General features: G+C 36.9%; 5 protein-coding genes and 1 pseudogene across 6 annotated transcripts in view; 3 read left to right on the forward strand and 3 right to left on the reverse strand.

Annotated features, from left to right (window-relative positions):
- LOC108977186 (A-kinase anchor protein 14-like) overlaps window positions 1-3,490 on the forward strand; it is a 4,728-nt gene extending 1,238 nt beyond the window's left edge. Inside the window, exons 1-2 of one of the 2 annotated variants that reach the window (XM_018946759.1) lie at window positions 2,949-2,999; window positions 3,059-3,490. In XM_018946759.1, the coding sequence (XP_018802304.1) occupies window positions 2,988-2,999; window positions 3,059-3,490 (444 nt within the window). In that variant the 5' untranslated portion in view covers window positions 2,949-2,987. Of the gene's footprint in view, window positions 1-2,948; window positions 3,000-3,058 lie in introns of those variants that run through there. The other variant, XM_018946760.1, reaches the window with a different exon arrangement.
- On the reverse strand, window positions 1,407-1,883 carry LOC108977191 (protein app1-like). The gene is made up of 2 exons (XM_018946766.1): window positions 1,854-1,883; window positions 1,407-1,792 (listed from the first exon to the last, which is right to left on the reverse strand). The coding sequence occupies exons 1-2, from the start codon at window positions 1,863-1,865 to the stop codon at window positions 1,412-1,414; spliced, it is 393 nt and encodes a 130-aa protein (XP_018802311.1). The 5' UTR covers window positions 1,866-1,883; the 3' UTR covers window positions 1,407-1,411.
- A 3,493-nt stretch (window positions 3,491-6,983) lies between the features above and the next one.
- On the forward strand, window positions 6,984-7,660 carry LOC108977184 (A-kinase anchor protein 14-like). The gene is made up of 2 exons (XM_018946758.1): window positions 6,984-7,031; window positions 7,105-7,660. The coding sequence occupies exons 1-2, from the start codon at window positions 7,020-7,022 to the stop codon at window positions 7,564-7,566; spliced, it is 474 nt and encodes a 157-aa protein (XP_018802303.1). The 5' UTR covers window positions 6,984-7,019; the 3' UTR covers window positions 7,567-7,660.
- Window positions 7,661-12,083: 4,423 nt separating this feature from the next.
- On the forward strand, window positions 12,084-12,543 carry LOC108977155 (annotated as a pseudogene).
- A 1,918-nt stretch (window positions 12,544-14,461) lies between these two features.
- On the reverse strand, window positions 14,462-15,050 carry LOC108977187 (A-kinase anchor protein 14-like). Its single transcript, XM_018946761.1, has 2 exons — window positions 15,003-15,050; window positions 14,462-14,929 (listed from the first exon to the last, which is right to left on the reverse strand). Exons 1-2 carry the CDS (start codon window positions 15,012-15,014, stop codon window positions 14,504-14,506), a joined length of 438 nt encoding a protein of 145 aa, XP_018802306.1. The 5' UTR covers window positions 15,015-15,050; the 3' UTR covers window positions 14,462-14,503.
- A 10,062-nt stretch (window positions 15,051-25,112) lies between these two features.
- On the reverse strand, window positions 25,113-25,705 carry LOC108977188 (A-kinase anchor protein 14-like). Its single transcript, XM_018946762.1, has 2 exons — window positions 25,656-25,705; window positions 25,113-25,585 (listed from the first exon to the last, which is right to left on the reverse strand). The coding sequence occupies exons 1-2, from the start codon at window positions 25,665-25,667 to the stop codon at window positions 25,172-25,174; spliced, it is 426 nt and encodes a 141-aa protein (XP_018802307.1). The 5' UTR covers window positions 25,668-25,705; the 3' UTR covers window positions 25,113-25,171.
- Window positions 25,706-25,848: the final 143 nt, after the last annotated feature.

The following is a 25,848-nucleotide window of genomic DNA, read 5'->3' on the forward strand; positions in this document are numbered from 1 at the left end:
AAAAAAAAAAAAAAAAAAAAAATATTGGGATGAGAAGAGCAAGAACGCGTTTTACATGGATAGATATGGATTCTCCCTTGCCTCTCTACCGATTTTGATGAGGTCGAACGTCGTCCAGAACGAGGTATGTCTTCAACAATCTCTCGACAGTCTTTGAAGGCTTTATAATACTTGTAGGCTTGTGTTTTTGATAAAACTGAATCACCGTAAACCTTTTCCCACATTCGCAACGATTCCGCACATGAAATTTGGTTATGAATACAAAATTTAAAAAAACCATCTCGGTATATTTTTGGTTGAGAGTTGCCAAGTCTTGAATAAACTATTTCTGCAATGTTTTGTTCCGATATCTTCATGCAGGGAGTTATGATATATCGAATTTAAGTTTGATAGTAATCCAATTTTGCTCACATTCAAGGTGTTAAAGTATCAGATTAGTTGAATTAGCTCAAGATATTTGGTACTATGAGATGCCCTGTCCATTGTATAAGTTTTTCATCAACTCATATGCAACCCCACCGTCCCATGCTTACTGTGAAATTTATTTTGAAGATAAGTTTTTCGACTAAAAACGGTAGATATAGCTTTATGAATTTGGGAGATAGTTTCATTACAAATATGTCGCCAAATATTCCTATTCCTCTTATGATTCGTTATTTCAATTTTTTAGGCGATATTTTCTGAGCATTTGTCAAAATCGCGACATCTAAAGTTCATGATATTTACATATATAAGTAGAAGATATTTACATAAATGTTTGTTACATTTTAGAAAATTCAAAAAATTTTAGGATGTCTGATGCAAATTGTATGGCCAAGAGGTCAATTATTTAATACTTGGCTCCTGGTTCCCAATGTCTAAAGTTCACGTGAGGATCCTGCTGTGGTGTGATAAGACCGAAGAAGAGCGGTTTTTAGTTAATTCTTCTTTTTTATTTTACATAGCATAATTGAGTTGTCTGCTCATTATATGTGGGACCGACAGACGAACGAAAGACGACTAGAAGTGGATATAACTTTTGACACTTTCTACTAACATAAAGACGAAGATAAGAACAAACGGACGGTAGCGTGTACCTCTAGAGCGGACAGCCATTGTATGGGCACCAAACCTGAAAGACCATCTACAATATTTTATAATAAATATAATTTTAAATAAACCTAATTAAATAATTGAATTCAAATCTACATATATTTCCGATATATTGTTCTAATATATGAATTCCTATGCCTTGCAGTCTAATTGTTAATTGGAATTGTTTGGTGCCCTCAGGATCTACTCATCCTTTTCCTTTACAAGATCTGGAAGATATGCATTTTTACCATATCTTACATGAGAAATAAGTTTTGTTTTGGATTTCTAAAATTACAATAACATTTATTCAGAAACTTTTATCGGGTATGCAGTTGTATTAATGGTGAACAAAGCGGGCGACTGAAGCACCATGAACCACTGGTACGACGGGCGCAACAACTGGAACATGATGAACCACTGGGGCGGAGTAGGATTTCACAACTGGAACTACGGGAGCGGCATGAACCACGGGAACGACTGGAGCAACAGTTTTGACTACTGGAACCACAGGAGCAGAGTAGGTCTTCCCAACTGGAGCAACATGAACCACTGGAGCCACAGCTTTCACCACCGGCGTAACAATGTGGGCGTTGTTGTGTACTTGAGTGATGCTCTGGTGGGAGGTGGCAGATGGAACGGTGTGCACTTTGACCACAACGGGTTGAGCGATGAAACCGGGAGCAGCGGTGGCGATGGCGAAGAGAGCGGCGAATGTGATCTGGAAAAAATGTTAAAATAATTTTAGATTTTATCGTAATTTCATCATTTCGTGATCTCACATATTTGAACATGTTGCTGCTGTTGTATAGTTTTAGATATGAAATCAAACTGATAATTTACTATTTATTTCGTGTCAAATTTATAGTGTGCAAATCAGTATGAAATCCACCAGAATAACACCATTTTGACATTGATTTGACACTACAATACTTCAGCAAATTGTTTTGGTCACTAACATTTCTAGTGCGACCAGAGGATATACGTACTAAAAATGCTTTGTCAGTGCATACAAAAACAGACACTTCATTAGTACTTGCTACAGTTTGACATACTACTTAATTACGGGCAAAAATGTGCACTGAAATTTTTCAGAAAATTCAATTGAATAGCTTGTATCTACTTTTATTTACACTGCGCTAACAATACTGCTTAAAGTTTCATATATATATATTTTAATAAAATTCACATACGACTGAAATGAAGTGGCCAAAGACCCGAAAATTTGTTTTTGTTCCTAAGTGTAATCGCAATGAACTTTATTGGTTTTCCTCAACTGATGTATTGATGCTATTTTTATAAAACGTGTACTATTTTTATTTCGATAACAACGAACTTGTTTTAACACACAATTATCCCTGTATTTCTCAAAAAGTTTGGCATAAAAACTTCTCGAATTGCGGGCGTCTAAGGTTTGTCTAGAGCATGTTGTGCGTAGTAATCCATCACTGTCAATAAGTATTTTCTTATTCTAAGCTCCGATATTCACTTCTCTTGTTTGCTCTGCTTAGCTTGGAACTGCTGAGGCCGCGACTTGTTGCTAATAGGCTTTGAAAAGGGTGTAGCGTCTGACGCGCATGCGCTGCCAATCACGTTGGATTATTGTTCTGAATAATGTTGCACAAAACAGCACAACGCAAAAACTCGTTGTTTGTGGTTGCTTAATGTTTGTCTAGTAAAAATTTTCAAGTTCAATGCCGGCCATACAAGCATTGATTTTTGCAACAAACAGCAAAAATACCGTTAAAAATTATCAAAAAAGAAGTGAATACAATATTTAGTAAGCTGCTTACTAAATTTTTCATATTTTGTAGTTGCGAAAAATTTCTTACAAATATGCTGCGAGAAACATAGAAAGATATCAGTTTCGGCACAGTTTTCTTGCAGTAAACAGTCACAATCACCAAACGAGCAAAATGTTCAAATATGTAAGTTACAATTATTTGTAGACTAAGGAATGTGATAATAATCAATCTTTCCAAAATAGATTACCTTCGCCGCTGTCTTCGCATTCGCCACCGCTGCTCCCGGTTTCATCGCTCAACCGGTTGTAGCCAAAGTAGGTGCCGTTGTACACACCGTTCCCTCTGCCACCTCCCACMAGAGCATCACTCAAGTGCACAATAATGCCCAAATTGTTACACCTGTTGTGAAAGCTGTGGCTCCAGTGGTTCATGTTGCTCCAGTTGTGAAGACCTACTCTGCTCCTGTGGTTCCAGTAGCCAAAACTGTTGCTCCAGTCGTCCCCGTGGTTCATGCCGCTCCCGTAGTTCCAGTAGTGAAGTCCTACTCCGCCCCGGTGGTTCATCATGTTCCAGTTGTGAAGTCAGTTGTTGCCCCCGCAGTGCCAATAGTTCATGCCGCTCCTGTTGTGAAGACAGTTCTTTCAGCCCCTGTTCCGCACTTTGTTCATCACTAATTATACTGTGATCTAAAAGTTGTTGAATAAATATATAAGATTTTAATCTATGAAACCCCTTCGTTTTTTATAATTTTTCCAGAAATATAAAATATTATATAACTTATAAGTAATAATAATAATGAAGTACATAATTAAACAAATGCAATGCTGCAGGTTATCATCCTGAGTGTAACAAACAAGGAACGAACTTAGACAAATTCCTAAGTGATGTAGAGGTACATAATATAGAAGTGCTGATGGAAAACTAAAAATAAAAAGACTTTTTCCAAACGCCCCGGGTTCACCGAACTAATGGTTGATATTATCAAGCTCCACTTGAAAGTTTTCAAATCAATATAATATTTGCCCTCTTGCATCAAACCTTGGGACAAAAAGGCCGCGAAAAATGTAATTAAATTTCCCGGTAAATGATATTTCAATAAACTGTATTTTCCTAAGTTGGTAGGATTGCCCTTAATTTCTACGCAAAATATGAGTGTGATCTGTCAACCGGTTTGCTTACAGCAGCTGCTTAAGTCGGTGCACCTCAGATGTGCGTTGCGATTTTAACAATAAATGAAAATATAGATCAAAGAATTTGTCTCAAATTTTGTATTTCTATCCAAATTTCGTATCCGAAAAAGTTGCAAATGTTGTAAAACGCTTATGGTAATTCAGTTTTATCAAAAACACAAGCCTACGAGTGGTGCAAACCTTCGAAAACGTTCGAGATGTTGTTGAAGACATGCCTTGTTTTAGACGACTTTTGACCTTTTCAACTGGTGAAAATATGAAAAAAGGGAAGGATATGGTGCTTAAAAATCGTCAGACTAGTGTGAGAGAGATGGCAAGAGAGCTCGACATCTCTCGTGCGTCCATTGGAATGGTTTTGCTGGATATTTTAGGTATGAAACGCGTTCTTGCTTGACTCGTTGCTTTTTGTTTGTTAAGGGAGAATTTTACTTCTCAATTGCCTACTCAGTCCGAAGTAGCACCTTAAAGGTGCTTAAAAATCGTCAGACTAGTGTAAGAGAGATGTCAAGAGAGCTCGACATCTCTCGCGCGTCCATTGGAATGGTTTTGCTGGATATTTTAGGTATGAAACGCGTTCTTGCTTGACTCGTTGGTTTTTGTTTGTCAAGAGAGAATTTTACTTCTCAATTGCCTACTCAGTCCGAAGTAGCACCTGGTGGTAAGAGTTATTCTGCGTTGGATTTCCAGGCTGACATTGTTGGTGGTGTTTACACTGGTTCCCAAATATATGAAACTATCTACAACTTCAAAGTTACGACTATCAACAGTAACGTGAGTGCCAAGTCGCGAGTGCGACGACCGTTTGTTTGATGACAGGAGATATTTCGTCTTGCCCTCGTTCACTGCCAGACCCTTCTGCTTTGTTTCCTTGTCCAGTCTGGAGAAAGCAGAAGTAACGGCGCGGGTGTTGAGGCCGATGATATCAATATCGTCAGCATACGCCAGTAGCTTTACACTCTTATAAAAGATTGTACTTGGTCGATTAAATTTTGCAGCCCGAATTATTTTCTCCAACACCAGTGTGAAGAAGTTTCACGTTGAAAACTCGTTTGGTATCGAACGGCTCGGAGAGGTCCTTCCCGATGCTGACGGAGCTTTTGATGTTGCTCAACGTCAGTTTACACAGCCGTCTTAGTTTTGCGGGGATACAAAATTCAGATATCGCCGCAGAAAGGCAGCTCCTTTTCGTGCTGTCAAAGGCAGCTTTGAAATCCACTCCCTCGGTGATGTTTGTCGATTCTCTTTTCACGGGTCTTCAACAAGAATTGGCGCATGGTGAGTATCTGCTCAGTTGTTTATTTTCCAATCCTGAAGCTATACTGATAAGGTCCAATCAGTTAATTTGAGCTTTGATCTCTAGATTAAACATCAAACTTCATACGAACATAAAAAGGTTGTAGCAATTTGAAAAAAAAAAAAAAAAAAAAAACGATTGGGCTTGCGTTCGGATTGAGCAATTATTAGGTACGTAAGTAGATTTCAGACGACGCTTTCAGCCTTTATGAAGTTCATTTTGAAACTACCGGGACTAAAATCTTAATGATTGATGACAAAATTGTGAAGTCTCGGCCTATTTTTCAAAAATACCTAGTACTCCTACTGGAGTTTTACACGTTGGTCTATCAAATACCAATATAGATACAAGGTGCAAGAGGAATATATAAAATATATAATCTCTTCTTTTCGGAGTCTGCTCTGGCTAGTTCGTCTGCTTCACAGTTGCCAGGAATATAACTGTGTCCTGTAACCTATTACATGGTTATAGTGAAATAGAAAGATATCAATGCATTATTTCTCTATCATCGATTAAACCCTAATTGGATTTAGAGATTTCAAAGCCACTTAGATAGCCAAGTATATATAAATATATTTCTTGTTTGGAAGCACCCTCGGAAAGAAAGCAGCTTTACTTAATTTATGTGATCTCTGCTGAGAATACACTGCAGTGGCCGGGTAGTCGGAAGGCAATTCTGGTATCTATCTGAAAAGACACTACCTTCCACTCGATTAAGTGGTTTGCGGGGGTTCTTCTAGTTACGTTCTTTCCCAGGTCGGAGGTACGAATACCTCAAGCACAATAAATCCCTGCCTCTCCATTAGATGATAGGAGTTGGAGTACGCCTTTGGTTTGGTTAGGTGTGAATAGTCCTTAGGTATTGATAGTTTGAGTGGAGAGATGTGCAAAAGCTTATGGTAGTTCATTCTGGAATACCTCGAGGCCATTTATAATAAGTGCCTCTATGAGGAATACCTTCCACGCGAGTGAAAAAGCGTTAGAGCTGCTCCTCTCCCGAAGTCCCCTGATAAGATCAGGAGCGATCCTCGATCGGACTGATGCCCGAAAAGTACTTGAAAAAGTGCTGGAAATAACTATGGTAGAACGGCTTCAGAAGCTAATGCGGGGTTTGTGGTCAAATAGGCAGTATGGATTCAGGAAAGCACACAGTATAGAGGATGCATGGTTCTTTGTTCAAAATGTTGTCAAGGACATATTTGTTGACTTTTTGCAGGGTTCCATCTGTGTCCATATATCTGGATTCTCATGATGGACACAAAAAAAAAAAAAAAAAAAAAACTGGAAGCCTTTGCGCTTATTAAGCAACGCGTCAGGAATACCGCTGTGCATGTAGGAATTGGAGGTGATTACCCTTGAATTAGCCATTCCCGCACCTAGGTTATTTGATATAATGCAAATTGTGTAGCTTCTGAGTCTTCACATGTATAGACGTAGGTCAGTTAGTTAGGTAATTCAAAGTGTGCGTATAAAAATAAAGTCCGAAATGTAGAAACCGGTTGCACTGTAATTCACAATAACTCCACACAATTGAATTTGCTTTTTATCGTGCACTTTTCTTCTCTCATTACCAACAACAAATAAACTATGATAACCAATTTGATTGATGTTGGGCTTGGTGCTAAGCGGCAAATGGTTTTGTATAAAAAGGCTAAGCGAATGCAACAAAATTATCAGTTCCCATTTAACTGTCAACCAAGCACCAATAAAAACTCAAAAATGTTCAAATACGTAAGTTGACTGCAGCTCATCTAATTCATATAATCAAAATCTATTGACTATCATAATCTCTATAAAAATATAGGTCGCATTCTTTGCCCTCCTTGCTGTTGCTGCTGCCAAGCCCGGTCTGCTCGCTGAGACACACACCATCGTTCAACCAGCTGTGGTTGCTAAAACTGCCTATGTCGATACTAGCGCATCCTCGGCCATAACTCACCAGAGCCACGTGAACCTCGTCAGGAAAGTGCCAGTTGTTCCAGTCGTCCACGCCGCACCCGTCGTACATGCAGCCCCTGTCTTGAAGACCGTCTCCGCTCCAGTGGTACATGCAGCCCCTGTGGTTCACTCCGCTCCAGTCTTGCATGCCGCCCCCGTAGTTCACTCCGCTCCTGTCGTCCATGCTGCTCCTGTGGTTCACTCGGCTCCCGTAGTTCATGCTGCTCCCGTTGTCCATGCTGCTCCAGTTGTCCACTCGGTGGTCCATTCAGCCCCTCTAGTCAAAACTGTAGTATCATCTCCATTAGCCTACAGCATCCACCATTAAAAAAATATGTAAATTAAAGGTGATATGAGAAATACAGCGGCAGAAAATTGTTAACAAAATATTTAAATAATAAAAAGACGATTTTATAAAAATACATACTTCCATTTCCATATTTCTAATAGTACAGAGTGTATTGGTATATGCCTATTACCTTTGGTAATTCTCTACTTCAGAAGGCATATTTTATATTGACGAATCTATTAGAAACAATACTATAATTCCAATATTGTATGTGATTCAAAATATATGTGATGGGATCATAAGTTTTCGATTCCCTTTCAAAGATGAAATACAGACTTCCAGAAGTATATATTATTTTGTAAAAGAGTTAATTATCTCAACGTTTTAAAACGAAATTTTTAAAATTTATTGTGTTTCCCATAAAAAAATGAGTAATTATTACCAAAAAACAGCCTATCTATTTTTGGATACTTGAAATACAATGCATCACATATGAAGGAGTCATAAGCGTTCAAGAGATCTCATCTCATTTCATTTCACGACATCCCTAAAAGTCACCAACCAACTGGGGATGTCAAAAGCAAAGATGATCTATTAGATGGGTGTATGCTCACACCTTTGTTCGGCCACAATTCCTGACCAAGCTAAAGAAAAACTTTTATATTATACAATCACCCAATCAAACGAAATTTGCTGTTTCACTTTCTAAGTTTATTTGTCTCACATTTTCTTTCAAGTTGGCGTTTGGGAAATATTAGGAATTATGTCCGATTCTATATGTTTTCTTTACAGAACAGTGTGTGTATTACAATTTGTGTGTAGTCACAAAAAATAATCAACGCGATTCAAAGAATGTTTGAACATCTAAAGAAACTTAGATTTCAGTTTATAAGAACTCGGTGCATATGTATAATTCATTGAAATTAAATTTAGTATTGAGTTTTATGTTTATTTTATTGGTTTTAGGGTATACTGATTAATAAGTTTAATGGTGAACCACGTGAGTAACAAGAGAAGTCTGCGCTGAAACCACGGGTGATACGCGACAAATCTTATTATAAAGTTCCAGGTTGTCCAAACAACCAAATATTTCTTGTTTTCCTTCAAAATATCTTTTTCTTTTATGGTCTCAAGATTTTGTTGTCTGGAGTGAGCAAACGCGGCTTCCATCGCACCGACAACTCTCAGGTTCAATATTTCATGCAAACTACAGGATGGGCCAAAAAAACCAAGGGGTGTAAAAGTTTAATAACTTTTTCGTTTATTAATTTTTTTTTATTTTTTCTTTTAGATTATATAGACAGTGCTTGGAGAATTTATAATGGAGAGGTACACAACTGAACAGACAACCAGAACAATAGAATTTTATTATTTAAACCAGAGATCAATTATTTTAACGCGAAGAGCATATCGTGATTATGAGTGATGAAGCTCATTTTCATTTGAATGGCTTTGTTAATAAGAAGAACTGTAGGTTCTGGGGTTCTCAAAATCCAAGAGCCATTCATCAACGCCAATTACATCCCATCAGTTGTACAGACAGTATGGTGTGGGATCACATCTGAAAATGTCATTGGGCCTTACTTCTTCGAGAATGAAGATGGAAGTGCTGTAACCGTAAATGGAGAGCGGTATAGGTTTATGATAAAAGATTTTTTACGTCTTGCCCTTGAAAACAGACCTGGTATGTGGTTTCAGCAGGACGGAGCTACTGCCCATACTGCCTGAGACACAATGGCACTTTTAAGTTACACCCCTTGGTTTCTTTTGGCCCACCCTGTATAAGCGCACGGTTTTACAGATGCCCACAGTCTCAGTTATTTCTCGCAACTTTAAGGGGTTAAATGGGTGTCCTCGGGTAAAAAACAGTTTTTTAAATTTTTTTTTTTCATCTAAAAAGGAAATTATAATTTTTTATTACTACACACATAAATTATTAACAAAGAAATTCTGTTGTTTTTGGAAAAAAATACGTTGAACTCGGCTAAGCAGCTTACTAAATATTGTATTCACTTCTTTTTCGATTATTTTTAACGGTATATTTGCTTAAGTTTGTTGCAAAAATCAATGCTTGTATGGCCGACATTGAACTTGAATATTTTTACTAGACAAACACGCAACTAGTTTTTGCGTTGTGCTGTTTTATGCAACATTATTCTGAACAATAATCCAAGGTGATTGGCAGCGCATGCGCGTCAGACGCTACACCCTTTTCAAAGTCTTTTAGCAAAAAGTCGCGGCCTCAGCAGTGCCCAGGTAAGCCGAGCAAACAAACAAGAGAAGTGAATATCGGAGCTTAGAATAAGAAAATACTTATTGACAGTGATGGATTACTACGCAGAACATGCTCTAGACAAACCTTAGACGCCCGCAATTCGAGAAGTTTTTATGCCAAACTTTTTGAGAAATACAAGGATAATTGCGTGTTAAAAATAAGTTCGTTGTTATCCAAATAAAAATAGTACTCGTTTCATAAAAATAGCATCAATATATGTATCAGTTGAGGAAAATCAAGAAAGTCCATTGCGATTACACTTAGCAACAAAAAGAAAAGTTTGAGTTTTTAGCCACTTCACTTCATTCGTTTATGAATTGTATTAAAATATCAACTCATTGTAAAAACAGTTATCTTCTTATACATATGTACATATGTATGTATATAAAAATGAGTCGCAAAATGTGTTGCTAAACGCATAACTCAACAACGTCTGGACTAATTCTTTTTCTAAATGTTCGTTGAAGTTCAAAGATGGTTTTTACGGCGAGAAAAATTCTAATAACTGCCGGAAAACCCCCAAAAACAGCGGTTTACATTTTTGGTTTCATGAATGTTTGTTGGTTAGTAACGCTAAGAGAACGGCTGCACCAATCCAGAGGTTGTTGGTTGTGGATCGGGGAAGGCTTAGAAATAAAAATACCTTATGCTTTCCATGAGGAAAAGTCGGAAAATTGGACAATTCCATAAAGTAACTTTTATCAATACAAATTTTTTTTTAATTTTTGTTTGTTTTTCAACATTTTGATTTGTAAATTATTTGAATCTTTCAATTTYGGKMGATTGCTTTTTTATTCCGGCAATTCAAAAGAAAAATTGTTGAGAATTATTCAGTGAAAACTTTATGTGTGTTGCACACAAAGTGATCAATTACAGATTAAAATTTGTTACGATGCCACAAACAGGTCGCTCTAATGTCGGTCGGCTTTCTTTTTGCCATCAACGTACGGCAGCCCAAGGCAAGGCAAGGCAAGAAGTACTCCCAGGATGCGATGACATACGTGCGGAATTATGGATCTCGGTCAATTAGCAAGCTATCGTCACGATGTCACAGCACGACTTTTCAAACAACAGTTACGATGTTTGATGGACTTTATCTTCAAGCAACTTATATATGGCGCTGTTAGAAGCTAGATGTACTCTGTAGAGTGGCACATTCTTCTTTTAATGGTGGATGGTGGTTACACCAGATCAAATTGATGAAATTATTTCTGCGGAAATTCCTGATGCAGAGAAAGATCCAGTATTATACGACGTGATGAAAACCAATTTGGTTTACGGACCTTGCGGACACCACAATCCCACTTCGGCTTGTATGTCTGACAATAAATGCACGAAACATTATCCTATTGCTTCTCTTTCGGAAACACACATTTTAAATTATGGACATCCACTCTATCGGCGTAGCTCACCAGACGACAATGGCGGAATATTCAGCATTTAATGTAGAAGAATGAATATCGAAGTTGACAACTCATGGATCGTACTATTTTCACCACTAATTCACATTCAAAACTCATATCAATGCTGAGTGTTGCAGTTTGGTGTAATCGATAAAATACGTTTGTAAATACGTCACTAAAGGAAGCAACAAAATTAACATTTACTACTTTTTTCTCAACTTTCGTCAGTGAACCGTCTGCGAGAACATTGCTCTATTCGGAAATACCTTGATAGTATACATGGAATGCATCATCGAAGAAATAGTTACGCAAAAAACAGTCCAACCAGTGGGTGGACATCCAGGTGTGTTATCACGTAATACATCAGCACGAACTTACATAATCTACCCGAAAAACGACTACTGATTCTACTTTCGATTGCTATTGATTAATGTACGCGGTTAATATTCATTCGAGTATTGCGTACTATGAATGGTATGGGAAAGAGAATATTATTTATGAAGATACTCAGCGATACGGAGGTTGAGCTATGGATCTTTAAGCTCTCTTGGCAGCGCAAATGTGAACAGTAGGTAGATGCTATTCAACAAAATTTTTTGACAAATTTCAGTGCACATTTTTGCCCGTAATTCAGTAGTATGTCAAACTGTAACAAGTACTAATGAAGTGTCTGTTTTTGTATGCACTGACAAAGCATATTTAGTAGGTATGTCCTCTGATCGCAATGGAAATGTTAGTGACCAAAACGGGTTGCTGAAGTATTGTAGTGTCAAATCAATGTCAAAATGGTGTTATTCTGGTGGATTTTATACCGGTTTGCACACTATAAATTTGGCACGAATTAAATAGTAAATTATCAGTTAGATTCCATATCTCAAACTATACAACAGCAGCAAGATGTTCAAATACGTAAGACCATTAATTGCTTAAATTAAATTAAATAAGATAAAATGTAAAATTATTTTCAAATTTATTCCAGATTACATTCGTCGCGTTCAACGCCATCGCCACTGCTGCTCCTTATTTCATCGCTCAAATCGTTGTAGCCAAAGTAGGTGCCACTGTACATACAGTTCCATCTGCCACCTCCCACCAGAGCATCACCCAAGTGCACAGTAATACGCATTTGTTACACCTGTTGTGAAAGCTGTGGCTCCTGTGGTTCATGTTGCTCCAGTTGTGAAGACCTACTCTGCTCCTGTGGTTCCAGTAGTAAAAGCTGTTGCTCCAGTCGTCCCCGTCGTTCATGCTGCTCCCGTAGTTCCAGTAGTGAAGACCTATTCTGCACCGGTGGCTCATCATGTGCCAGCTAATGTTGCCCACGTTGTTCACCACTAAATTTATTAATTGCTTCTTATTGCGGTATACTTTGTGATGGTTAAAATAAATATAAAATCGAATATTAAATTTTATATCCATGGAGTTTGTGTCGGCGCTGCAGTCTAATTCTTTAAGATTGATAGTGCTGGTGACAAATAAAAAACGAGATTGCAAGACAAAGCTTGCAATTGTATTTTTTAGGTTCTTATACTTTTTTGTTCATTAGATTGATCTAATGGTTTATTAATATCAATGCGAAAATATTGTTTTTTTTTTCTTCAGCTCCACTTTTGATGATGGAAAAAACACGTAATTAACATGTTGATTAGCGGAAACTTTACAAATTATATTTTCTAACAAAATCGGAATTTCAATTTTATAAAATTCCATAAGTTCTACCAAAATGGAATGCATATTTTTGCCCATATACGTTCCTCAGGAAGACAAATCCTGGTGAATACGATGACCGAGCAATGGCTCTCGTTATGTATTTACCTACAAAATCAGTCCCAATCCTTTTAGAATGTGACGGAGCTTTATCGTGCTAAAAATCCAAGTATTTTCTGCTCAAAATCCGGTCGACGAATTACTTCACGTAGATGACTCAGAACGATCGATCATTTGACCTTATAGATTGAATTCACAGTCAAACACTCCACGGCAATCAGGCATTGTATTGATTTTTGACACACTTTGACGTTCATTTTTCGTTTTCGGATCAATTTTTCAGCTCTATTTTCTAGATTGTTTAAGAGTCGATGTCATATTCATAAATCCGCGCCTCGTTATCAGCAATGAATCATTTCATGAATATAGGCTCTTGAGTTGCGCTTTCAAGAATCTCTTTTTGAGGTCGTTTGGCACGCGTCTACCATTTATACACTTCATACCCAAAACATTAACGAAACATGTTGAGTCAATCCATAAGATATACTGAGATTCTCTGCTATTTCTCTTTTGCGAAAACGATAATTTCTAATTACTAAGTAAAATTAAACAGTTTTAGCTGCAGATCTGAATAGAGAAGAATGTACAACTGCTAGCGTACGCTGATAATATCGATATCATTGGCCATAAAAACCATGTTATTAATTCTGCTTTCTACAGGTTAGACAAAGAAGCGAAACAAATGGATCTGGTAGTGAACGAGGTCAAGACGAAATACAATCTCCTGTCATTAAACAACAATTTGTCTCACTCGAGACTAAGCACCGACGTCACTGTGGACAGTCATAACTTTGAAGTGGTAGATAATTTCTTCCATCTTGGAATCAGCATTAATGCCAACAACAACGTCAGCTTCGAAATTCATCGCAGAATAATTCTTGCCAACAGGTGCTACTTCGGACTGAGTAGCCAACTGAGAAGTAAAGTTTCTCTTGACGAACAAAGATCAAATTCTACAAGTCACTCATCATCCCCGTTTTGCTGCATGATGCAAAGGCTTGAACGATGACAACATCTGATGAGTCGACGTTACGAGTTTTCGAGAGAAAGGTTCTGCGGAAGATTTATGGTCCTTTACGCATTGGAACGATGAATTGTTTGTTATATACGACAACATTGACATAGTAGAGCGAATTAAAAGACAGCGGCTACGCCGATTGGATGAGAACACTTCAGATGTGAGAGTATTCGACGTAGTACCAGCCGGAAAGAACAGAGGAAGATCTTCACCCCGTTGAAAATACCAGGACCTGGCTACACTCGGAATCACCAATTGGCGCCAAATAGTGAAAAAGAAGAACGACAGCCCGCCAGTAATTTTGTTATAACCGCGTAAGCGTAATTCGAGAAGAAAGTAGCAAATCAAAAGAAATTTTTGTTGCTTTGATTTTTGACGATTGAACACAATAATAAATCCACATTTTCAGAGAAATATCATTGATATATTTCTAAATTCATATTTTAATTATTTTAAGAACTTTTTAACAATTGCAAACCGTTCGATTTTTTAAATCACATTCAGGTTATTTTATTAATGGTGGATGCTGTAGGTCAAAGGAGATGAGACTACTGTTTTAACAAGAGGAGCTGAGTGGACTACGGAGTGTACAACTGGGGCGGCATGTACGACTGGAGCGGCGTGAACAACGGGAGCAGCATGAAATACAGGAGCAGCGTGCGCAACCGGAGCTGAGTGAACCACAGGGGCTGCATGTACCACTGGAGCGGAGATGGTCTTCAAGACGGGGGCTGCATGTACGACGGGTGCGGCGTGGACAACTGGAACAACTGGCACCTTCCTGACAAGGTTCACATGGCTCTGGTGAGTTATGGCCGAGGATGCACTAGTATCGACATAGGCAGTTTTAGCAACCACAGCTGGTTGAACGATGGTGTGTGTCTCAGCGAGCAGACCGGGCTTGGCAGCAGCAACAGCGAGGAGGGCAAAGAATGCGACCTATATTTTTATAGAGATTATGATAGTCAATAGATTTTGATTATATGAATTAAATGAGTTACAGTCAACTTACGTATTTGAACATTTTGATTTTTGATTGGTTGCTTGGTTTACAGTTAAGTGGGAACTGATTATTTTGTTCGTTCTGCTCAGCCTCTTTATACAAAATCATTTGCCGCATAGCACCAAGCCCAACATCAATCAATTTGGTTACCATAGTTTATTTGTTGTTGGTAATGAGAGACGAAAGCTGTGTTAATAAGAAAACTAATGAATATGATGGAGTAGAAACGATAAATCCATGCTTATCACACAGCTATGTGTTTAATCGGCTAGTGAAGTACAGTGTGGGTTAAAAATTAACCGGTTTTCGTACGAGTACCTAGGTCTATGTATGTTGGCAGGCGTTAGATCATTTGCTCTCACATTTATAAATTCGATGGTAAATATGGTATGATGATATTCGGGTGCTTGATTAATTGAATGCATTTAAGGGAAGTAAACATTTTTATGATTTGACCGTTTGTTTTCAATTATTTGTTTGTTTATTGGCAATGTAACTTTGTTAGATTGATAAAAAATTCGCGTATGAATTAAACAGAAGCACTCAATTAAAATTTGTGTAAGATAACAAAAAGTAATGAAGATCATAAAACCAAATATTGGGTCTAAGGACACCATATTATGAACGTGACAATTCCGGCGCCCACTGACCTATGGTACAAAGGTACGTCACTGATTACTTAGTAAACTCTATGTTCTTCATTCTGATACTTAGACTCTTGCTTCGAGTATTTTAGGATGTTAAAAGCAATCATGAAAATAAACACAGAAAATTTAAAATAAGTGTGCGCTCTAAAAGATTTAGTGAGCATATCTCAGTCGCTCTGTTATTTCTCTACGTAAATACTATGGAAGTGGGTTAAATTAGCTGATAACTACTTCCCCTCTTTATATAACGCTTATGCTGAAAACTAACTAATTTGTTGAATTTTTGAATTTTTAAATTCTCCAATTTTATTTCAAACATTAAAAAAACTATAAGTTTCTGATTATGTCCCTATATACTTGATATTTAGAACCTTCCCTATCCATTTACAATTTTGTTTAGTTTTTATACTCTCGCAACAAAGTTGCTAAAGAGAGTTTTATAGTGTTGTTCACATAACGATTGTTTGTAAGCCCTAGAACTAAAAGAGTCAGATATAGGGTTATATATACCAAAGTGATCAGGGTGACGATTAGAGTTGAAATCCGGATGTCTGTCTATCCGTCCGTCTGTCTGTCCGTCTGTCGGTCGGAGGTTAAGTTCGAAGATGGGCAAAATCGGCCCACTGCCACGCCCACAAAATGGCGGAAACTGAAAACCTATAAAGCGTCATAACTAAGCCATAAATAAAGATATTAAAATGAAATTTGGCACAAAGGATCGCATTAGGGAGGGGCATATTTGAACGTAATTTTTTTGGAAAAGTGGTCGTGGCCCCGCCTCCTACAACCTTTTTTGTACATATCTCGAAAACTACTATAGCTATGTCAACCAAACTGTATAGAGTAGTTTTTTTTAGGCATTTCCATATACAGTTCAAAAATGGAAGAAATCGGATAATAACCACGCCCACCTCCCATACAAAGGTTATGTTGAAAATCACTAAAAGTGTGTTAACCGACTAACAAAAAACGCCAGAAACACTAAATTTTACGGAAGAAATGTCAGAAGGAAGCTGCATCTAGGCTTTTTTTAAAAATTGAAAATGGGTGTGGCGTGGCCCACTTATGGACCAAAAACCATATCTCAGGAAGTAGTCGACCGATTTCAATGAAATTTGGTACATAATATTTTCTTAACCTATGATGTACCAAATATGGGTGAAAGCGGTTCACAAGCGCACCTGAAATCTCGATTATCACTTCATCATGCGAGAGTATAAAATGTTTGGTGACACCCGAACTTAGCCCTTCCTTACTTGTTGTTATTAACTTTAGACATATATTTATGGGTTTAAAATCAAGCGAAACTGCTAGAAATTTAGTATAGAATATTACGCTTGTGTTGCAAATAAACCCTCAAACAAACAGTACTTTTACCTTTTCAACTACCCAGACACCGAACATGCATACCTCGGTTCTTATACTCATTATATAATAATGAAATTGATTTCCTGTTAATAGTGACCCCAATCTCACTACCTCTAGCCGTATCTTATTATTAAATTTATAACGCATTTAAGATGTTTTCGCCTACTTATTTCACCGCATTATGAAAATTGCGAGAGTATAAAGCCACTAACTCTTATTCCAATAAATTTGAAATTGTTATTTTTAACTAATTATATGTATTACTAGAGGACCCGTAAACGCTTCACTGTGGCTGATACATAGATAATACTACTACTACCGTCTATAATATCATTTATATTAGTTGGATTATAACTATAAGTTAATGAGATATAGCATTTTTGTTAAGCAACTTTTATTAGTTCATAATCTAACAATAACAACGAATAAGTGATTCTGAGAAGTGTTTGAGTGCTCTTTAATCGGAATGGAACCGAATTTTTGCATTGGTGTGTGACAATAGAAACATAGCTCCATCATTTCCCACTGGAGTCCAATCGACAGTCATTCTAGTGGACTGCACGTGATGAAGCGGTCCTCAGGTGTGGAAAGACGAAAAAGTGCGCTAGAAAGGTTATGACATCAGTCTTTTGGAGTGCACGTGGTATAATACATACTCAAAGACTGATTACTGAGCCAGCTATAATCTATTTCACTGCGTATTTGGTTGCACTTCTTTTCTACTATTCTAAATTGTAGCAATTGTATTATTTTTGAGGAAGAATCTATTTAAAATTGTGCGCCTATATTCATATGATTCCTACAAACAAGAGTTTTTAACAAATACCTATGTATTGAATTTTGACATAAAGAGATTAAAAGTATTCTATGTCCTTACCCTGGTTCTGAACTACCTATCCGCCAATTTTCAGCCAAATCGGTTCAGCCGTTCTTGGGTTATAAATGGTGTAAGTAACAAAACTTTCTTATATATATATAATATATAGATATATATAATATATAGAATATATAATATATAGATATATATATATATATATTATATATAGATTTTACTAGTATATAATATTGGGTAATATAAGTATGTACAACAAATAAGCATTATCAGTAAATACACTTACGTATTTATGTGCGTGCGTATACATTCTTATGTTCATACAGTCCAAATTCAGACGATTTCTTAGTAAGCAATTTAAACGAAATAAACTACTAAGTTTGAGCGCACAATTAGCGAGCTCAAAGCAATTACATATTGCCACTCAGCTGTCGGAGTTACCTTTTGCTCCTACTGTGAATTGGCGGCAAAGGATATAAATATTGTTTAATCATATTCAAATTATTTAATTACTTAATTATTAGATATCATTAACAAAATCAGCGTTTCGGGTGATCATATGTGGATCTCGTTTCAGAACATGTCCGAGCCAGAGCTTTTAAAAGTCTGATGATACGAGTTTCCATATTTTGCAGTCGTGCAGAAGTGAAATCGTAGACTTAAAATTGGAGTTGTATACTTTTATTTTGGTACGCTATATAATGATCTGGTAGCTTTTAGGCGCCGAAAGCTTGCTTCATCTTTTTTTATATGGTTGGTAATGTCCTCCACCCTACAAATACATATATGTAAAACTAACCCGGTAATAAAATAATTAATTTTCGGGTTCTATATCATCGACTTGAATGGGTTTGCCAATGTTAATTCAAAGCCCTCCTTTCGCTGCAATGAAAAGAAAGATGCAAGGTTTTCGAGTCAAATTTTGTTCAGCGATAATGCCTATTTCTTACTCAATAGGTATATAAACAAACAAAACTGCCGAATTCGGGACGAGGAGCAAACTGAAGTGATTCAAAAGCTGCCATTTCATCCAGAAAAAGAAACGGTTTGGTGTGGTTTGTGGGACGGCGGAATCATCGGTCCATATTTCTTCAAATATCATATGATGATGATAAAATTGAAGCTCGTCCTTTTGGAGACATTTCGTTTGAACAAAATGGCGCCACCTCCCACACGTCGCATCAATCAATGGATTCATTTAGAGAACACTTCTATGAGCAGCAAATTCCACGTTTTGGACCTGTCGATTGGTCACCAAGATCGTGTGATATCACATCGTTACACTTTTTCCATGTCCAAGCGGACGATCCCGCTTCAGTTCAGGCTTTGGTGTAAAACATCACGAGTGTCATTCGCCAGTTACCAGTTGAAATGCTCAAACTAGTCATCGAAAATTGAACTCAGCGGATGAACCATCTGAGACGTAGGCACACCCAACATTTGAATGAGATAACCTTCAAAAAATAAATGCCAAATACTGTTCTTTTGAATGATAATAATTCCCAATTAAGTTTAATGTTTCTTTGTTTTTTCTTTAACATAAGTAGAGAATCTCGAAATGGATCACCCTTTATAAGTACTCCCTGTTCTAAACTTACAATTATTGCTGCTCTGACAAATTCAGCTATTTTTGCAAACACAGCGACCATGGTCTTGGGCGGTGGAAGAAGAGAAAGACACATTCGCTTAGACATATATCCATATATCATACAGTTTAAAGACGTGCGCTTATATACGCATGAACGTTTCGGCAAACAAAGTTAATTGCTTACATAATCAGATCATCCAAATTAACTTAATGCTAGCAACAACAAAAGGCCAAAACTAAAGAAAATAAAACTCCTTTAAATGCGAAATTAAAGAAATAAAAGTAACGCAATAAAAAAGCAGTAAAATAAACAGAGAACAGCAGCACTAAAGAGAGATTCATATCGTTTTTGTTACCGTTTGATGTTGCATGCTGCAATGGTGATGGCTGGCGTCAGTTGCAGTTGTCAAAATTATAGGTTAAGTGCTTTAGGGCAACCTTGACATAGGGACATACATACACATATACTTATAACACACTAAGCCGTTAAAACATCTCCCGTATGAGAGTTGTATAAACATGTGTGTATGTATACGTATGTGACTTGGATGCTGCGGTTAGTTAGTGGGCCGGTTCTACGTACTTCAATTTTAAGTGAGCTTAATTGTCTTGCATTTATATAAATGTATTTTTCATTTGTACTTTAAATGTTGACCGTGAATCATTCAATTGGATTTGGCAGCAAGTTTTGCGGTGCAACATTTAATTGTTTATTATGATATTTTTTCTTTCTTTTCTGTTTTTTTTTTTTTTTTGTTTGCTTCTACACGCACTTAAGTGCAGCCAGATCGTGACTGAAGGGCATGTAACTTAAGCAGTTTATCAAACAAAATGCAGCTTAAAATTGATAAAATATGCATATGCATGTAATATGAGTATTTATTTATAAACCAAGTAGAAAATTATTTCGATGCAGAACGGGATACTGTTTGTATTTCACTATTTCACTTTCCTCTGTGAGGTTCATAGGTATGTCGTAAAATAGCTAAGAGAAGTTACTGTTTCAAAGTATAAAGTTATTCAGACCTGGGTTTCGGGGCCGCGTCCGGTTCAGCAAATATTCGTAAGTAGAGCTAGATTCTATACACTGTAAGTAGCGTGGAAGATGAATTCAGCGGCTGGTCATAATTGGAGGTTATCACATAAAACATTAAGCCTTCTTCTTTCTTTCCTCAGGCGGGTAATAGCTATTTGAACCTCCTTATCATCGGGCAATGGAGCATCTATTCCATCATGATTGATTTAGGAATCGGATTCACCATCTCCAGGTATTATGTTTTCGCTGCTATTCAGCAGGCTGGCGAAGTGTTCCCCTCATCCCCGGGCGTCAGTCACTAGATCACCTCTGTGGGTTCTACAAGAGCATATTCCGGTCTTGAAACTTTCCTTTAATCGCCAAATCTTTCCATCGAATTTTCGAGCATTACCCATGTCGGCCAGCATTTCAAACTGTTCCCGCTCAGGCATTTCGGCCTCTCTCTTTTTTGTCTGCATACTATGTGCTTCCCTGTTCAATTTTCGATATATACCCCATCCTGCTCGTGTTGTGGTCGATCGCAACATTGCGAGGTAGGCTGTTCGCATTCTCGCTACAGCGACATGACGCTCCTCATCGTACCAGCCGTTGTTTTGACTTTTCCACAGACCAATGGTATGGCTTGCAGTTATACGTAAGAAGCTTCAAATGCGGTTTCACAGTTCTTTTATACCGAGTTGCTGATTTGCCGAAGAACTCTCGGCTATAACATGATCGATCTGGCTTCGAACTCTTCAATCAAGTAGCTTGATGAAATTTCTTGTGCCTGCATTTAGTACTACAGATAACCATATTTCGAGCTCCTGCAAAGTCGACCTTTATCCGTAACGATAAACACAAAACATGATATGTGAAACCTGTCCAACCAGTCAAATACACGCAAAGTCAATATCCATGACATCAAGATAAGATAGAATCAAAAGAGAATCCATTATTCTTCCAGCCGTTGACAGGTATTTATTTACTTCAGATTAGTGCTTGATTCATTCTTCACCACCATGCTGGCGTAGTTCTTTTGGAATAAAAGCCACAAATTGCCAGAAAATGTAGAACATGTTACAGCTTTAGATAGGCAATATTTAGAGAACTACTATTAGAGATATTTATATGGTTATTATACTAAATCTTAAAGAGAAAACTGGTATAAATCTTAATGCAGCATATTCAATTAAGTGAAACTGGCAAATCTGCAAAAGTCATCATCAATCATAGGCATGAAAATTAAGCGCCAAAATAGACTGCACCATTAAGTTCTCATATGGACTAGTTTGAAACTAGTTAGTTGGTCGAAATAAGCCATATTTAATGCCAACACACATGAGTACTTATGTATATATTATATATGCCCGATTGGGTAGACGAATTACGCATTACATTTATGCGTAAGTTTCTTCATATTGATAATTTGTTTTAATCTCTCAGAATTAATTCGCCTACAAATTGCAATAATTCAAATTTTTTTGTTTACACTTTGTGTATGCTTGTATTGAAGGGCTAACCACTTAGCGCTTACACAAAGGTAATACGATTACAGTAACAGCCGTGTGATTACTTGATGGAGCTTGAAAAATTGCTGGCTCATATTAGGGTGTTACCAACAGACATGCTTACACATACACACACGTAAGTATACTCCCGCATATATATGTATGTGTGTATGTATACAGGCAAAGTACAATACCATGTACCAAGTAAATTGTTAAAAATTATTGAATTTTGTCCAACTAACGCGTTGTTCTTCAATTGCGCTGAGCATTAGTCGCCCAAGGTCTAAACGGTCTTAGACACAAATAAAGCTTGTTGGCATTAGTTGGCGTTTTTGAGTGCTTTAGCCGTTTATTCTGTTGCTCGTTAGATGCATATTGTCATTTGTTGGAAAAATATAAAATTGATTACTTCAATAAAATAATTTCATACTGATTTCCGTTTATTTACTTCCGTTTGATTCGTTTCGACCATTGTCTATGCTTGTGCGCTTGAAACGTTCATTTAATTGACTGTTCATAATTGAACCCTAACGCATTATGTTTAGCAAGGTAAACTGAAAATCGATGTATGTATACCATATAAACCCCCTATTTTGGTACTGGAGTATATGTATGCGTTTTATGTTTGCTTATTCAAAGTATATAGTAGGCTGTAAAATTGTAAAATTTGTATAATTTCTTTGAGAGAGTGCTACATGTGAATCTATTTGTTTGGTAATTACACCAGTCCTTTAAAAATGGTTTATAAACTAATTAACTGTTAGACAATCCGCTTTAGATCGCAAAAGTTCAAAAGAATGCTGGACAGAAAAAATTTTGGACACAATCCTCCGATACTGAGCAAATTTTCAAACAAAAGAAATTTTTTCAAAACTGGTATAACAAATGTAACGGTATTAGAAAAATTATCTAAACCAAGAAATAATCAAATAGCAAATAAAAAAGTCTACAAACAAGAACAGAGCGATATCTCACAAACTGAGGGACTAGCTTGTGTACTTATATACGAACATGGCTAAATCAGCTCACCTCTTCAGACTCTTTAATTATACCGGGTATTCCAAAAGGGATCATTTGATTTCTAAGTATCATTTCGGCCATTTTTAATATCTGAAGATCTGTATTTTCACCTAAATTGACAATTTGGTGTGGTTTTTTCTCCGGTGGAACCATCGGTCCGTACTTCTTTCGATACGAAGTTGGTGACAGCGTTACTGTCAATGGAGACCGGTATATCAATTATAACCAACTTTTTATGGGCGCAGTTGGGAGAAGTTGATCTTGCCAACACCAGGTACCAAAAAAATTGGGCTTTGTACCACACAGTACGTCCAACAATTGATTTATTGCGAGAAAAGTTTAGAGGTTCGATTATTTCAAGAAATTGTGATTAGACACCATTAGACTACTTATTTGAAGTATTAATCTTTGGCAATAAAACAGACTCTCTTCAAGTGTAAAGGTAATATTGAACATTTTATTCATGACACACGACTTAACCTATTGGAAAAATACTTGAATACTCGATTCATCGGATTCGTTCTTGCAAAGGAAGTCGTGGAGGCTATTTGTATGATGTTATATTCAGAACTTAATTGTATCGATTGTATTTCACATTCAATAAAGAAGATTTGAATTTACTTAACAATTAATGTCTATTGTTTTTTAAGAAATCACTCATATCACTCTTATTGGAAAACCCTGTACATATATATTTATGCTGTACGGTCTCTGAAGTTTCTTCCTGGATATGTCAGACCTTTTGACAAACTTGATATACCCTGTTCAGTTTATTAATAATATAACCATAGAAAGAAAGTTATCATAAAGCTTGTGGAAGGAAAAGGAAAGAAAGGGCACAATTCGGATGTAGCTGAACATTTTATATTCTCGTAATACACAAATTAAAAAACATTGCAGATTTACCTATGTATAAGGTTAAAGTCAGGCGAATATTTGACAATTCGAATAATAGATATAAGGGAAAGCATTGCCCTGACTTCATTTATTTTAGGTAAGAGGATTATATGTTAGAAGAAATATAATCCTTTAAATTTCTTAAATGAAAACCAACCAGAAGTTCGAAAAAATGTATGATACATGTATGAAGCTGTGGTCATCATAAAAAGCGGTGACTTTATTCCAAGGCTGTTGTGTCTTTTCTATTGGAAGTGGTTTCTACCAGGCAGATCCCAAACCCAGCGCACAATTCCTTAGGGCTCTCATTCTATCACGATTAGTTTTAGGTGATACAAACAAACGCTAGGTGAACAAAACTATTATACTCTCTGTTGCAACATGTTGCGAGAGTATATTAAAATATAACATCTAAGGCATCCTTCATAAGAGGAATATTTCTTCTAATAATTGACTATCTAGTAAGTTGCTCAGGATATCTTCATCGGAAGGGCTGTCTTAGGATTTCGAACTATTATCAACGTTGACTTCTACGACCATAACAGAATTTTCCCCAACCAATTTTGCCCGTTGTACACTGCTTTTTAAAATAAGTGCAAGGAAGAATTCTAAAACGAACTCTTATTTTGTCTTCCTTTCTTTTACTTTGTAATAATCCACAACTTTTCTTCAAGTAAAATACTGTTTTAGTGTTTTAATTTAACTTCAGTCACTGAATACATTCCCAAAAGCTGAAGTTTCTAATTTAATTTTGGGAATCTTTTTATTATACTTTATCTTTTTCTGGGAACACGTAATTACATATAACTGAGTGTAAAAGAAAACAAATTTTAATTCACTAAATGGATATTATACTTATGAGTCTTGCATTTCCATCCATAAAATATGTATTTTCACTATATAGAAAACTTTACTATATAGAAATCCATTATAAGGGGGCTAAAATACACCGAAAGTAGGTTGAAAGAGCTGGGGTTTCGAAATTCATTCATTAGAAGGAGGTGTTCAATATAAGGAAGTTCTATTGCATAAAAATTTTTTTTTGTTTTTGGCTTGATGGGTAAATCCGATCCTATGTAATTGAAGGAGAATGTGAGGCTGAGTAGGAAAGGATACTATTCGAATCTTTGGACTTAATTTAACCACTGCACATATAACTTCGGTATTTTTAATATCCATACATAATCTTTTGAAGTAATTTTAAGTTTCAAATAAATAAGCAAGTTTTAAATTTATATCACAACTTTATTCTATTTGCGTTTTCGTAAAATATTCGACAATTAGTGTACCAGTCCGAAATGTTCTAATGATGGAGAGTGTAAGCAAGTGGAGCCGAAACAATGCTCTTGACGACAGGAGCAGAGTGAACCACAGGCAGAGAGTGGACRACTGGAGCGCTGTGTACAAGAGGAGCGGCGTGAACTACGGGAGMAGCATGAACTACGGGAGCAGCATGGACTACGGGAGCGGCATGAACTACTGGAACGACGGGTGCGGAGTGTACGGTTGTCTTGACAGCGTGGGCGAGTACTGGACTCACAACAGCTTTGCTATGGACCTGAGTGATGCTCTGGTGGGAAACGGCTGAAGGAGCACTGTGGACAACCGAGCCGACCTTAGTCAACACTGGCTCATGCACTACATGGTGGGTCTCGAGGAGCCCGGCGCTGACGGATGTAGCAACGGCGAAAAGGCAGACAGCAGCGAGAATGGCGTTCTGTGCAGGAAAGTGTTATAAATTAATAAAATAAAAAAAAATAAATATTTAAAGAAGTATAATAACTTACGAGCTTGAACATTTTTGTTGCGGTTCGGGAGTTGTTTGTTTGTAAGTCTACGAAATACTTCTGATGCTGATAGTGGCTAACTGCCCTGCTTTTATACGATGCGTCTTACGGCAATGAGCAATTTAGTTGAAATATTTTTCTGATGATCGCTTATAGCCAAGGGAGACTCAGTCAAGTAAGCTCATTACTTCAC

This window comes from Bactrocera latifrons, unplaced genomic scaffold (assembly GCF_001853355.1).
Source record: "Bactrocera latifrons isolate USDA-ARS-PBARC rearing strain unplaced genomic scaffold, ASM185335v1 scaffold_85, whole genome shotgun sequence".
Classification (NCBI taxonomy): domain Eukaryota; kingdom Metazoa; phylum Arthropoda; class Insecta; order Diptera; family Tephritidae; genus Bactrocera; species Bactrocera latifrons.